The sequence below is a fragment of the Talpa europaea genome (assembly GCF_964194135.1).
Source record: "Talpa europaea genome assembly, chromosome: 10".
NCBI lineage: Eukaryota > Metazoa > Chordata > Mammalia > Eulipotyphla > Talpidae > Talpa > Talpa europaea.
In genome coordinates this window covers 11,276,766-11,292,424 of record NC_140077.1, presented here as the reverse complement: position 1 = coordinate 11,292,424, position 15,659 = coordinate 11,276,766, and the positions used below count along the sequence as shown (strand labels likewise).

At 37.5% G+C, this 15,659-nt stretch overlaps 1 protein-coding gene across 1 annotated transcript in view; it reads left to right on the top strand.

Annotated features, from left to right (window-relative positions):
* Nucleotides 1–719: 719 nt before the first annotated feature.
* NHLRC2 (NHL repeat containing 2) overlaps nt 720–15,659 on the top strand; it is a gene marked incomplete at both ends in the record, with an annotated part of 29,909 nt that continues 14,969 nt past the window's right edge. The window contains 5 exons of the mRNA XM_084244386.1: nt 720–897; nt 2,103–2,255; nt 7,045–7,500; nt 9,680–9,801; nt 12,088–12,217. Of these exons, the coding sequence (XP_084100512.1) occupies nt 720–897; nt 2,103–2,255; nt 7,045–7,500; nt 9,680–9,801; nt 12,088–12,217 (1,039 nt within the window). The remainder of the gene's footprint in view (nt 898–2,102; nt 2,256–7,044; nt 7,501–9,679; nt 9,802–12,087; nt 12,218–15,659) is intronic.

Below are 15,659 nucleotides of genomic sequence, written 5' to 3'. Positions count from 1 at the left end.
CCACCTGCACCCACACCCCCCGGGGGCAGCTCCAGCTGCTTCCGCCCCCCGCACCCCCCCTCCCAGGCCGGCTGACTATAAATTCGCGCCCGCACTTTCCGCACTTCGAGCACTCCAGGGCGACACAGCACTAAAGCCCTGTCCGAGTATAAGCCAAAGCCCTGGCCAGTCACTCCCGACTCCAAAAGCCTTCCCCTTTGAGGACATCCCTACACCCTTTACCTCAAGTGTCTTGGCGGGAACAGCGTCCTGCCAGCAGTGCTGTGGCGAATCGTCTGATCCGCTCGTGGTTTAAAAGCAGAACTTTAAAAAAAAAATTAAAAATCGTGTGCCCCCTTGAGGTTTACGGATTTACTGTGTTGTCCTTTTGCCCTAAAACGCGCTCATTTCCAAAACGAAGGGAGGGGGACCGGGTGCTGTCAGGACCCCCAGAACGCCGCCCCCGGGGGCCTCCTCCGTGTGGAATCTGCCGCCCCGAATGTGCAGGCTCCGCGGCGGCGGCGGCCTGGCGCGGGGCGGGGTGCGCAGGGACCGGCGTCTAATTACGCGCGCCACCGAGGCGGCGCTCGCCACTTCGGGGTGTGCTTGCGGGCTTACAAAAGGAAAGAGTGTCGTTAGCGTAGCGGGGGGCGCGTGGGGCGCGAGGTGCCGGTGCCGGTGCCGGCTGGAGCCCGCAGGCCAGCAGACGCGGCCCCGTCCCGCTCGAGACGCGCGACAACATGGCGGCCCACGCGGCGCGCGGCGCCGGCCTCTCGGGCCTGCTCCCCGCGCAGACCTCGCTGGAGTACGCCCTGCTCGACGCCGTCACGCCCGAGGAGAAGGACGGGCTGGTCTATCAGTATCTGCAGAAGGTGGACGGCTGGGGGCAGGACTTGGCGGTGCCCGAGTTCCCGGAAGGTGAGGGGCTGGCTCTGGGGTGGGGACCCCCGCGGAACCTCCCCTTCCTCGGGGCCGGCGCCCTCCCCGGGGCGGGGGGCGAGGCCCGTGGGGCGGCCGCGGGTGCTGGGCCGGGCCAACCGGGGCTTGCGCGCTGTGCGGCTCCCCGGGGCCCAGAGCAGCCCCGACGGGGGTGTGAGGAGGGCAGGGACCTGCGTATTCGGGTCTGTGCCCGCTGGAGCCCGATATTAACTAAGTCGACTTTGAGTGGCTCCAGGGGGCAGTGGCTGAACTGTCAGACTGCCCAGCCCTTTCTGTTTGGTGCCCAGCATCATCACCTTCCTGCATCATCCTAGCTCTAAACATTTCAGGGTTATTGTCTTACTTAATTTTACCTGTAATTCATTGAGGTGCTCTTATTAGTCCTCCTTTACACTTGAGGAAACTGAGGCACAGGGAGGTTAAGTAATGTGCCCAGGCCCTCAGACCTCTGTCCTGCAGGGGTCTGTAAACAGAGTGCAGATTGGCCTGTTTCTTAACTGTGCAACATTTCTCTGTCTTGAAACTTTTCATTTCAAAGTCGTGAAACTTGGAGATTTTAAAACCTTAGTGTTTGGAACATGAGGGAATTGATATTCCCAGTAGTGCTATTTGTGAAACACATCTTGCTGTGATAAATGAAACCGTGCTTTACCTTCTTTGGTTGGGACTAGCTTTGTTTTGCCTGGTGGTGCTGGCATGACACTGAAACCACATGTATAGTTAATTGGTTGGATGTGGCAGAGTTCAGTATCTCATGGGAGGTATATCTGACATCAGAGTCTCATCTGTCTTTCCAAGTCTTGTCCCTGCCTTAAAAAATACTCTTTTCCTCATATTCATCCCACACTGAATTTGAAATGTTGGGGAATTTCTTACAAAAGAATTGGGTGCACTAGTGTTTATCCCATTAAAGAATCTTTAAGTAGTTGATATTTCCTTTTGTATTTACCAAATGTGTTGATCTTACTCCTTTCACATGCAGGCTATTACAAAGCTATGAAAGAATTCAGCAACTTTTTCTTACTGTATTTATAGACTACCACAAAATAGAAGGTTTCCATTCTTACCCTATCCCTTCCTTTGAAATTACCATGGTTCAAATTTTAATGGAAAGTTTAGGTAACTTTTCCAATTATCTTTCTCTTTTCTTTTCATTGTGATAATTGATTTGTTTAAAATTCCAGGATTAGAATGGCTGAACACAGAGGAACCTATTTCTGTCTACAAGGATCTATGTGGAAAAGTAGTCATCCTTGATTTCTTTACCTACTGCTGCATAAACTGCATTCACCTATTGCCTGATCTCCACGCATTGGAACACACATACTCTGATAAAGGTATCTGCTGTATAAGTAGTCTCTAACAGTGTGTCCTGCCATAGGCACTGGAGAGTAACTGACTCATTTGCTCATAAGAGAATGAATATTTGGTAAGACTGATTCTAAAAGAAATTTCTAACCTACAGATAAAGGTTCTGTGTAATTAGGATTAAATTAATTGATGTTTTACTCTTAGAATGGATAAATAAGATAGTTCACCAATCGTGTAAGACTAAAGGTGAGAATAGAGTAATAATGTACAGAAATGGAAGAGATCTTGAAACTTAGTTTAAAAAAGGGGGTGATAGATTGATGTAAGGGGTTAAGTCTCAGCACTAAAGCTATCCGCAGCCACTGCAGCCACTAGTTCAATCCCCGGCCAGGGAGCTGACCCACTTGGCACAGCAGACCTCTCCTGTCTGGCCCACTGATCCCCTCAGCAGTGTATTTTAGTCAGTCTGCCTGTTCTGTTCCCCACTCTGTCTCTGCTGAATCCCCTCACCCCTCATCCCCACCTCTGACCTACACCTCAGCTCTTGTACACATAAATAAATCTTTAAAAAAAAAAAGAGGGGGTGATAGATAAAATCTTCAGTGTGACTAAAATTTCAGATGCTTTTAAATTATTATAGATTTTATCTTGAAATTGTCAAACAAGAGAACAGGTATGGTTTTACTGAGTAAGAACATTCCAAGCAGAGGGAACACTGTGTCAAGCCTTGAAGCAAGGGAAATGATGACATTCTTGAGGAACTGAGGAAGACCAGGTTGTCACCACACCCTGAGGGAGGGAGAGAAAAGTATGGAGAAGATGCTGGAGAGATGAGATTTGGTTTTTATGGGAAGAATAGTGAAAAACCAATTAAGGATTTTCTGCAGGAGAGTGACATGATCAGATTTGTGCTTTTTAAAATGTATGTCCACGAACAATGAATCATCTTGTGGGTATCTCTTTGTTATTACTGGTGGCATATCTTAAGGATAAATTTCTAAAAGTGGGATTCCTAGGACAAAGTTAAATGCATATATTGTTTTGTTAGATGTTGTTAAATTCTATCTCAGTTTGTGCCAGTTTGCATTGCAACTACAGTATGTGAACTAGCAGCTTTCCCTGCTGCTGTGAAAAATGTATTGACACACTTTTTAGCTTTTACTGTTGTAATAGGTGAGAAATGGTATCTTCATTTAGTTTTTAATCATATTTTAGAGTGAGATTTAATGCCTTTCATTTGTTGATGGCTGTTTATTGTAAATGGAAATTGTCTACTGCTATATCTTCTAACTATTATAGTGTGCTGATTTCCCTCTAATTTATATTCTCTGCTGTTTCCCAAATATATTACTGTATTATATTACCTGCAAAGAAATTTTCTCATTCTTTGTACCGCTCTGCTTCATCCTTAAGTAGTGAGAATAGAGGGCATCTTTGCCATGTTCCTTATCTTAGTAAAGATAACTGATAGCTTTTCTCCATTAAGTAGGGAGCTGGTTTTAGGACTCAGTTATGTATATTTAGTCACTTAACAAAGTATCAAAGGACAAATTTTACTTTAAGCAAATTGTATCTTAGTAAACCTTATATTAAAAACAAGAATCTATTTAAAAAAAAAAAAAAGCAAAAGCACTAAAACCAAAAGTCTGTCTCTGATTCTTCTGGGTTGGAGAACAGTGGTCACCTGATTTTGAATCTTCCACTTATATTCCCATTCCCCCACAAACATAAAAACAAAGAGAGTAAATAAAACCACATTTGATCTGCATTTAGCAATACTAGGAGACAGAATATCTTGACCTTCAAATTACCTGTAAGTTGAGAAACAAACTGAATTCCATCAAGAGTCCTGTGACTGCAAGCCTGCAGGTGCTGACAAGGACCAGGGATACTTAAGACTCCATGAGAAAAGTGGAATAGTTCAGAAGACTTGGGTGAAGCACAGAATAACCCTTATCTGCAGAAAAATTTCAACACTCAGAATACTGAACACAGGTTTCGATGCATTAGATCATGGCACCAGCTCTTGAAAGAATGTGAAACTATGAGCACAAGCCTCAATGAAGCATTTTTCTGGGGGAGAATCAGGTATAGAAGCGTGGTTTCTCTTGGAGAGATTCTACTGATGGAAAAGAAGAAAGGGTGGAAAGTTAAAGACCCTGTGAAAACAAAAGATAAAATACACACCATCTCCCACACAACATTGCTATCCAAAAATGAACCTTAACAGAAAAAGTAAACCATCAGAAAAGGGTGGTCTCAAAGTTAGGAATCACAATGTATAGCAATATTAAAAAACAGATCATACCAATTTAAAATGAAAAAGCTGGAAATAAAATTCAAAGTTGAAAATTCTCAGTCACAGAATTAATGAAAGCTATAATAGTGTTCCATATTGAATTACATAGCCTTGAACAGTATTTAGGAATAATGAAAAAGAAAAGCTTGAATTAAAATTCAAAAACTAAGAACAGAAATGGAGCATAAAAAATAAAAGGGAAGAAATAAATATTGATTGAACTCAGAAAAGAAATTGAAGGGAAAGGTCAGAATTTTATTAGTTTTATTAGAAGTAAAAACTAGGGGCCTCCCCGGTGGCACAGCAGATTGAGCGCAGCGCTATGAAGCTGTCCACAGCCTCTGCAGTGCGGGTTTGATTCCCGGCGGCCAGGGAGACACTCACATGGTGTGGCAGACCTCTCCTGTCTCACCCGCTGCTCCTCTCAGCATTGTCTTCTGTCCATCTACCTGTTCTGATCCCTGCTCTGTCTCTGGTGAATCCTCTCACCTTCCCATACCTCTGACCTGTACCCCAGTTCTTATATAAAAATAAATCTTAAAAAAATAAAATAAAATCTAGATTACAAGGTGCCTTAGGAGGAACAGTAAATTTCTAAGAGTTTATGAGGTGTCTGGTCAGGGTTTTCTTTTACTATATCTTATTTGATGGGCTAGCATTCTGAATTTCTGTAAATTTTTATTTTTAACCAAATTTTGGAGGTTTGGGCATTGTTCAAATATTTTTTTCTTCCCCAATCTGTGTCCTCCCTTTTTGGGACTCCGGTTATATGTATATTATTGATCTTTGGACTACTGCTTAAGTCCATGAGGTTCACTCACCCCCCCATCTTCTTTGTGTTCTTTAGATAATTTCTCTTGAATTATCTTTAGATTCACTGACTCTTTTCTTTGTCTTCTCCCTTTTACCACTGAGTTCATTCAATAAATTTATTTCAAATATGGTATTTTTTAGTTCTAAAATATTCATTTAGTTTTTTATAGTCTATTTCTGTTTGTTTATTATCTTTTCACTTATTTCAAATGTTTTTCTTTACCTCTTAGAGCATAGTTATTATAGTTGCCTTAAAGTCATTACTAATTCAGACATCTCTTCATTTTGGTGTTGATATCTGTCCATTGTTCTTTTCATCAACTTAGGTCACATTACCTTGTTTTCTGAGGGTTAGGTAATTTGGGATTGTATCCTGAACCCTAGAATGTTACGATAAGCAGACTCTGGGTTCTGTAACAGTTCTCAGGAGAATATCATTCACTTTGTTTTAATAGGAATTCAACCCTGTTCAAACTCCCATCAACTCTGTCTCTTTTGCCATCTGATAATCCTCTATTCACTAAACATTTGATGTATTGGGGGGGGGGGCTGTGTCAAGATATGTAGTTTAGAAGTTGAGACTTTTTACTCAGAAATAGGGAATCACCTTTCCAGGTCTCCTCCCTTTAGAGTTTTTCTCATATTCTTCAATTTCCCTGGTTTTTGGACCAGAAATGTAGTGATATATCGGTTGGACTTCTGGCCACCTGCATTGCTCCAAAACTGGAGCCCATCAGTTCAGTACCATGAAAGGAGGGAAAAAAAATTAAACAGGAAACTAGGCCTCCTATGGTTTGCTTTTCCAGGTTGTGCCTCAGTACTAGTACCTGCTTTTGTTTCATTTTCTCAGTCCTCAGGCAGGTGTGTGTGTACTTACGTATGTTTTGGTTTGGAGTTAGTAGCTATAATAGAAAGATGTTCTGTCAGGGGACTAGACCTCCTAATTTTTATTTCTTCTTTTAGGTTTGTGTAGTTTTCTTGTGATTGTATCAAAAGATTGTAATTTAAACAGTATGATTTTTGCTATGTTGTAGGCAGTATTGAGTTTTTCTTCTGAATCCAGACTCACACTCCTTACTTTTTTCCCTAAACTAACTTCTTGACATAGCTATATTGATTAGGTAAAAGAAATGTGTTGTCTTTAGTTTTTCATTTAAGCAATTCTACCTACAATAAGAGTGTTCTAAAAATTATAGAAATTTTAAATAAATCAAAAATTTTATTTTAAATAAATCAAAAATCTGGAAACATTTGGCTTATATTCTTTCTGTTAATCTGTAGTATAGTTAGGTAAAAAAAAAAAATTTAAAGAGAATAGTATACCATTAAATACAACAAAAAAGCAGCCACAGTCACTGAATTTCAAAGGGGCTTATACCAGGTTGAAAAAGTTACAAATTTCATCATCTTCATCTAAAAGCCTTTTCTATATTAAGATTATAATGAGTTTTAATCCTGAAATGCAACATTTTTGATCATGTGTGTTTTATGTAGTTATCAAGATTTTCATGAAGTCTAAAGTTTTTGCTCTTTTTTTAATATATGTGTTTAAATACAGTTAAGGATACTAATTTAGTTCTGTCTTTTTTCTGTTTTCATCTCTGGACTGTTTATATCTATTAATGACCCAACCCTTATATGTGGGTTGTGATATTTAAACTTTAACACTTCCTAATGTTTGACTTACCATTTTTCCCATTTAGATGGTCTTCTGATTGTTGGTGTTCACTCCGCCAAGTTTCCAAATGAAAAAGTGCTGGAAAACATTAAGAGTGCTGTTCTTCGATATAACATCACCCACCCTGTGGTCAATGATGCAGATGCCAGCCTTTGGCAAGAACTTGAAGTTTCCTGCTGGCCAACTCTGGTCATACTTGGACCCCGTGGAAACATGTTGTTTTCTTTAATTGGAGAGGGACATAAAGAGAAATTATTTTTATATACTTCAATTGCTTTAAAGTATTACAAAGACAGGGGACAGATCAGAGATCATAAAATTGGAATAAAACTTTATAAAGATTCTTTGCCACCTTCACCATTGCTGTTTCCTGGCAAAGTAACGGTAGACCATGTTTCGAATCGGCTGGTAATAGCGGACACAGGGCACCATAGAATTTTGGTCGTCTGGAAGAATGGACAGATTCAGTACAGCATTGGAGGTAATGTTTGTTTCTAATTATGATATGTAAGTCTATAGAGTAAAAAAAATAGTTCAAGGAAATGTTTTAAAATTGAAATTACAAATAACTAATTGTGGAAGGGCAGTATACATTGCCTTTTAACTTTATCACAAAATTGTTTATTAATATTTGGTGCCTGGATTAATCTCTCTTCACTCCCTCAGTAAAAACAAACAAAAATACCCAAAAAGCTCCATCCAGATCAAAAGGAGATCTTTAGGTTATAATTCTTAAATATATGTGTATGTTCCCTCTTGTTCTTTAAAATATACTGCCACATATCTTATGGAAGTATTATATACACTGTATTTCAGACATTTTTAAGTGGAAGTATTGTATTTCACTTTCCATCAGAATATAACCATATAGTTTTAAAGACTAGGATAATGCCCTAGGAATTGAGATTTAGAATATATAAGATAATAATCTGGGTTTTGCACTTTATTTTACTTTTCTTCCATTGGAACTTAAATATGCTTCTGAATCCAGCCCTTTTGTGTGTAGGAAAATATAAGTATCATATGGACATAAGTCATTTTATCCATATTTCCCTGGTTTTACATCTAAAAAGCACTCTTAACAACATCTACATAATTAATAAAATCTGTTGAGTACATTGTCATTAATCCTGCTTATCCAGGCTGAACTGACATTGAACATTAGTCAGAGAAAACTAATTCACCTCTTTGCAATTCTTCTTTAGTTATGCTTACAGCATTAATACATAAAGTAGGGATAGCTACATTAAGGCGAATGAGCGAATCATATTCCCGAGCCCTTGATGCTATTCTTAGTATGCCAACATATTATCTTCTTAGCTCTTTAATGTTTTGCTTCCTCTTGTTTTTTTAGAACATGTGTGTTTAATGTTGTTTATTTTGTTTTGACTATTTGGTATTTTGGTTTATGACAGCAGTTATGAGAATTGTTACCAAAAAAAAAATCTGTTCTAGCATGTTGATTTTAAATGGTTAAAGGAATAGATGAATATTCTCAGTTGTTAAACAGAAACCAGCAGCAAGCTTCCTTTCCTAAACATTTCTAGGAATACTATCACCTTGTGATAAATTAATAATTCTTCTATAGTTTTTTAAAAAAGATTTCTATATTTAGATGCTCTCAGGAAATACTCATTTGATATGGTTTAACAAACTTGTGTGGGTGATAGTGTCACTGTACATCAGAGATGTGATGTGCTGATCTCATGATTGTGCAAGAGGGGGCTCTAGCGCACAATGTTTTCAAACCTGAACTGACCACAGGGAATGTTCACCAACATTCAACAGTATTATGACTACTAATAGCAAGCACATCTACTCCTGGCCTTATTCTAAGCACTTTACCCATCTTAATTATTTTCATTTTCACAATGCTGCCAGTTAGGTATAATATTAGTTCATTTTACAGAAGAGAAACTGAGAAACAAAGAACTTGCACAAATCATCAGCCTGAAGATCTGGGATTTAAACCAAATCTGTTGGGATCTTGAGTTCATGTTCTGAAAACCACTACGTCAAGAATGTCTTATTAACATCTGGGACAGTGGAATTCTGTCCAACATAGTTCGGGCATGCTAACTCAGAGGCTTTGAATGGCTTGCTCTGGTCACAGAAATAAGTTATATTTTGTCACTCTATTTCTCTTTTAAGGTAGCATACTACAGAACTTTGTGGCAAAGTGAAATAGTAAATATGAAGGACTCTTAATCATGGACTGTTAAGAAATGCTTGATCTAGGAATCCCTTTAAATTGTTTTAACACTTTATGGGCATGCGTATTTTTCGAAGAAAGAGTTTCTGATTTACATTGTATTTTAGTATGTTTTCCAAAACTGTTAAAAATCTTCTAGATACTAAAAGATTAAAATTGTTTTTAACCTTCTAGTTTAGGTAATAATTAAAAGGAAAGTTTCTTCTTCAAACATGTGCTTCTGTACATAAGTATACTAGTAACCATTATATGGTATGTCTTGTCATTAGCAAAACCCACTTTTAAGAAAAACAGGTATCTTGAGAAACATTTTAGTTTTTAAGTGAAAGTATACTGTTACATTAATAACTCAGATTTAAATAAAATTCTATTTTACTTTATTTTGGGATTTACTTTGAACTTAACCTTGGAGGTGGAAAACTGGTCTTAAGGTTATCTTGTTTTTTAGGGCCCAATCCTGGAAGAAGAGATGGACTATTTTCAGAGTCAACTTTTAATTCACCACAGGGTGTAGCCATAATGAATAATATCATATATGTGGCAGATACTGAAAATCACCTTATAAGAAAGGTAATTTTTCATTTTAAAAATGTTTTGATAGTTTTAATCAGAAAAACTGATATTTGCTACATTAAATATTTGTAGCTACAGAGTATAAATACCTCAAAACATCCTTATTCAGATTTTTTTAAAGGTACTTGTTCTAGATTTATTTTTAGGTATCTTCTTGTCATGGGGGAGAAGCTCATTAAATCTTTTAAATCCTTTGTTTCAAAACATGTCTGATTTCCCAAAAGCACCTCACTTTGAGCTGTTTTCTTAATCGTTACTTACGAAATGATGCTTTGTCCTTAAAACTAGAAAAGAAATCATGATATTCCTACCTCCCTTTGTCTTATGCTTTGTTTGGATGTACCATTAATCGTCTTAAAATTAGTTTTGCTTCATTATTAAGGTAGTATCTTTTTTTAAAGAAATGAATTAATACATAAAAGTGTCTTGATTATGTGTTCCAGCATTCCAGAGGTAACCAACCTTGTTAAAAATTTGCTTTTTATATGAACAGAAATTTTTTATTCATATACAAATTTATAAAAAGATTGTCTATAGAATGTTCTTTTAAGCAAATAAAATCATACTGTGCACACTTAATCTTTTGTCGTCTTATATTAACTTTTTTCATTCATCACATGAATGATGTAACTGCAGAGTATTGCATTGTAGGAGTACCAAGTTGTTTTAATGTCCTTTATTGATGAATATTTTGGCTGTAATCCACTGGGCTTTAAGTTGTCATCTGTTTATAAGATAAGTAAGTTCAACTGACCCATCCTGCCTAAACATATTGTTTCAAAAACTTCCATAGTTTTCTTACTGTTTCTTTCTATATTGATATTTATGCCTATTTGGCTATATTACTAATATACATATAACAGGAAAAATATATACAGAACGTATATTAATATCTGCTGTAATGTAGATCTACATAAGAGAGTGAAATTTGTTCTATTTATAGCTAAAATCCTTCACCCTGAGAACCAGGCCTGGCTCTCCATGTTTACTATATATTTGTTGAGTTAATTTATGAGCAAATAATTTCTGTTTAAATAAAGCATTTCTAAAATGTATATTCCTCTTAATACCAAAAAAAAAAAAAAAGAAAAAAAGAAAAACGTGAAAAAAAGAATTTTGTGGATTTATAAACTAAAGCAGATTGATTTTTTGAAAGTCTTGAAGACTTTCTTCTTGGTAATTTTAATATGCTTAACATATTGTGAATTCATTAGTAGGGGGATATGGGTGCAGTATTCATGACTTAATTTGACCAAGGAGCTCTCTTTAGGGAGAACTTTTCATAAGACTAGTGATTTCATGGTTTGTTATTTGGGAAAAAGTAGCTTACTGTTACTAAGTCCTTAAAGTTAGTTACTAAGTCCATTATCATTTGGGGGGTCTGCATTTACATTACTAATTCACCATAGTCTCAGAGACATCTAACAGAATATCCAAGTAGTAAGATACTTGGCCTCCTATGTGACAGGAAGTACTTGTCCTTTCTTAATTGTTCATTCTTTATTTTGCTCTCTAACTTAATGGGTTTCAGAGTATTGATTGCATTTCAAGTAGCATCATCACAACAAATTCAGGTTACCAGAAGTTACTTTATATTACATGACTGACTTCAGTATTTGTGAAAAACAGAAAGCGAGGTGGAATTTGTCTTTCTCTCAAAAACGTAAACATGTATTGTGTTTTACTTTCATCTAGGACCTTATTTGCAGAGGGCTGATCATACTTCTACATTCACAGTTCACAAATGTTATTTTTCCATGCAACCCTATCTTTAGAATCATTTATAATAAATTTATAAATTCCTCTTCATCCCCATTCCCATTCCACTTGCCAGTCCCCTTACTTAAGCACACCTGCAGACATCCATTCTGATGTTTAATTCATATTGTATATGACCTTTTAAAAAAAAAGTTGTGTATGTTTTTAACATTATTGTGCTATATCTTACATTTCATCAAAAATGCATCCATATCAAATATATAATTCAACAGTTGTTTGCAAATTTAACAACTTACCCAAACATAATCATTGTTTTTAGAATAATTTCCTCCTCTCCCTCAAGGGAGGTGGGTGAGAGGAAAGTGGGGGAATAGGTGGAGAAATGAAAAGTACTGTGTATTAAGCATTTTAATAATAATTCACCCTATACCTAATGAGCTGTTAAAAAACACTTTTATTTAAAAATAAGTATTTGTGTTGCAAATACTTTCTACCTGTTCTATTGGGAATCTTCACATACCAAGAGAAAAAAAAAACAGTAACATTAAACATTAATTTCTACAGATAGACCTAAAAACAGAAATGGTGAGCACCGTAGCTGGCGTTGGAATTCAAGGTACAGATAAAGAAGGTGGCGCTAAAGGAGAAGAACAGCCCATTAGTTCTCCTTGGGATGTGGTTTTTGGAACATCAGGTGTGTAAAATTTTTTTTACAATGCAGTATTACAGCACCCAGACTGTCCGTACTTCCCTGTGACTTGTTATTTTCTAGCTGAGAGTTTGTGCTGCTTCTCCTCTTATTTCAGCACCCTCCCTTCCGTTAGGAACCACCAGTCTGTTCTTTACAACCATGAACTCAGGTCTGTTGTTTGTTTGGGGTTTTTTTGTTTTGTTTTTATAGTCCACATATAAGTGAGATTATATGACACTTGTCTGACTTATTTCACTCAGCAGAAAGCCCTCAGGGTCCACCCATATTGTTACAGATGTCACAAATGATAAAATTTTCTTTTTTTTTTTTATGGTTGAATAATTTTCGTGTTTGTGTATGTACGTGTATGTGTGTACATACCGCATTTTCTTCATCCATTTATCTGTCCATGGACACTTAGGTTTCTTCCCTGTCTTGGCCATTGTTAATACTGCACTGATCTTGGGGGTGCCTAGATCTTTTCAAGTTAATATTTCATCTTCTTTCTATAAATACGTAGAAGTGGAGTTGCTGGATCACATAGCATTCTGTTTTTAATTTTGTGAGGAATTTCCTTACTATTTTCTATAGTGGTGCACCAAGTGAAATTCCCAGCAGTGATGCACAAGAGAGTTCCCTTCTGCACATCCTCACCAGCGCTTGTTATTTCTTTTTTTTTTTTTTTTTAATAGAGGCATGTTTTATTTATTTATTTGTTTGTTTGTTTTGTTTATACATGCACTGGGTACAGTCAGAAGCGCGGGAGGGTGAGAGAATTCACCAGAGCCAGAGCGGGGAGCAGAGCAGGCAGAGGGACCGAAGTACACTGCTGAGGGGAGCAGCGGGCGGCAGGAGAGGTCTGCGCGCCATGTGGGACCCTCCTCCAGTGGCCGGGGAGCAGCCGGGGATCAAACCGGCGCCGCAGAGGCCGCGGGCAGCTTCGCAACCCAGCGCTCAACCGCTGCGCCACCGGGGAGGCCCCAGCGCTTGTTATTTCTTGTCTTTTGTACGATATACTAGCAGGTGTGATGTGATAATGCATGTGGTTTGATTTGCATTTCCCTGATGATTAGTGATGTTGAGCACCTTTTTGTGTACCTGTTAGCCATCTGTGTGTCTTCTTTATAAATATGCATATTCTTTTGGTAAAAGACAGAAGTGCAAAGGAGTAATAAGCTCACTTACACACATTTTAAGTCTTTGTTCAGGTCATATCTACTTACTGTTATTAAAGCAACTCACATAACTAAACTCCCAAGTCATGGGGCAGGAATATGTACTTTGCCTGCACTGAGGCTGTGGCAAGGGTGTGGATGTCTGATACTACAAGAGGATCAAGACTAGTGTGCACTTCAGCCTGTCGCTTATATCAGAATTTATACTGCAAAGCAGGATGTACTTTACTGAATGCATTACCAATTTGGATTGATTTAATGACCACAAGCTACTTAAATATTTTTGTAGGCTAAAATTCTTTCAGTCATAGTTTATGGCATGGAATTTCTGATGGTTCCTCTCATACTGAGAATGTACCCAAATTGCTTTCCAAGGAAAATCTTGGCTCTATTGGGCCTCCTCGGTGGCGCAGCGGTTGAGCGCTGGGTTGCGAAGCTGCCCGTGGCCTCGGCGGCGCCGGTTCGATCCCTGGCTGCTCCCCGGCCACCGGAGGAGGGTCCCACATGGCGCGCAGACCTCTCCTGCCACCCGCTGCTCCCCTCAGCAGTGTACTTCAGTCCTTCTGCCTGCTCTGCTCCCCGCTCTGGCTCTGGTGAATTCTCTCACCCTCCCCCGCTTCTGACTGTACCCAGTACATGTATAAACAAAACAAACAAACAAATATAATAAATAAATAAATAAATAAAAACATGCCTCTATTAAAAAAAAAAAACTATAAAAAAAAAATCTTGGCTCTATTGACAAATCCTCTGTCAATAGCTGAGACTTATTTGTGTTTTTATTGCGTTCAGTTTTTGAAAGGAAGTATCACCTACCTTAGCTCAACAGATCATTAAAACCATATGGCTCTACCTTAAACTTACAGCTTAAAATAGCATCATTCGGTATTTGGCAAGAAGAATAATCTTGAGTGCACTTAAGCTCAACACCTTTCAAAATACTGGTTTTAAAAAATGGTTTTAAGCACTGTATAAAGGACTATAATCACTGTGACTACTCTAGTGCAAGAGCGTTTACCCTTAAATTCTATACTCAAGGTGTTCTTGGTAGGGCTTCCTGAGGTACCTAAACTGTCCAGAAATTCTATCTAAATTTGGAAAATTGGTCAGATTCTCTCAGGATTTCACAGTGCTATGTTACTCTGAGGTCTAATCCCAAATTAATGTATGTTGTCAGAATACGGAGAAATTGGCTCTGAAAATACTGGTCTCCTTAAAATTGTTTTTACTAAACTATATTTTGGCATCATGTCATTCATTTAAAAAATTTCAACTCAAATATATTTTATTTTCACTTATATTCGTGTGTATATGTAGTTCATCTTATTTATTCCATCAAAACAATGCTGTTGCTTTTACTGTGAGGATTTGTTGGTAGTTTCAGGATTTATCGTAAAAATGACCTTTGATTATGTGCTGAAGAAATTTTTTCTACTCTTGTAATACAGATAATCATACTTTTCCCTCAATATTGGATTTGTTATTAAGCTGGATAAATTAAATATTATCTCCGATTTTCTTTACATTGTTGTGTTGATTGCTAGGAAACTTAGAGACAAATGTATCATTAGCAAGTTATAATAGATGACATGATATTTTTATTTTTAATTTTCTTTTTTTAAATTTATTTGTGTTACTAAGTTTTATTTCTTTGAAACCTATTTAATTCATTTATGATACGACAGAAGTGAATTAATACAGTAGAACCCTTTACTGAAGTGATTGGTATGATAATTGATCCATATAAAGAAAAAAACTGTTAATCTGGGAATCATAAAACTAAAAATGCCTTTTAATTTAAGAATTATGAATGTGTATTTTTAAGCCAATCTTTTGATCTAGGACTAAAATCTTTCTTCAAGTGGTCCAAGAGTCTTGTACCACTCAAAATATATTGTTATAGTTTCCTTAAAGTATGATGAGAATTTTAAAACACATGCAAAGAAATCCGAGGGCAAATTTTTTTTAACTCTGTTCTTTCCAGTTTTCTTTCCACACCTAATTCAGCAACTGTTTGACTTAGCTATTTGGCCTTATTGAATCTTTTCCAATTCAACTATGTTTTCATAGAAACAATTTCCTCTTTGCAGTCTTATTGCATTGGGAGGCAGGAATGCTCCACCGAACCACCAATGCATTGAATAAATTGGTTCACATATATTTAAAGCATAAAGTTATACAACTGACTTAAACACATGTGGGAATAAACACAACTTGAAAGGGCTATGGCTGAGAAAAAGTGTTCTTTTAAATGAAGTTTTCTAATGAAG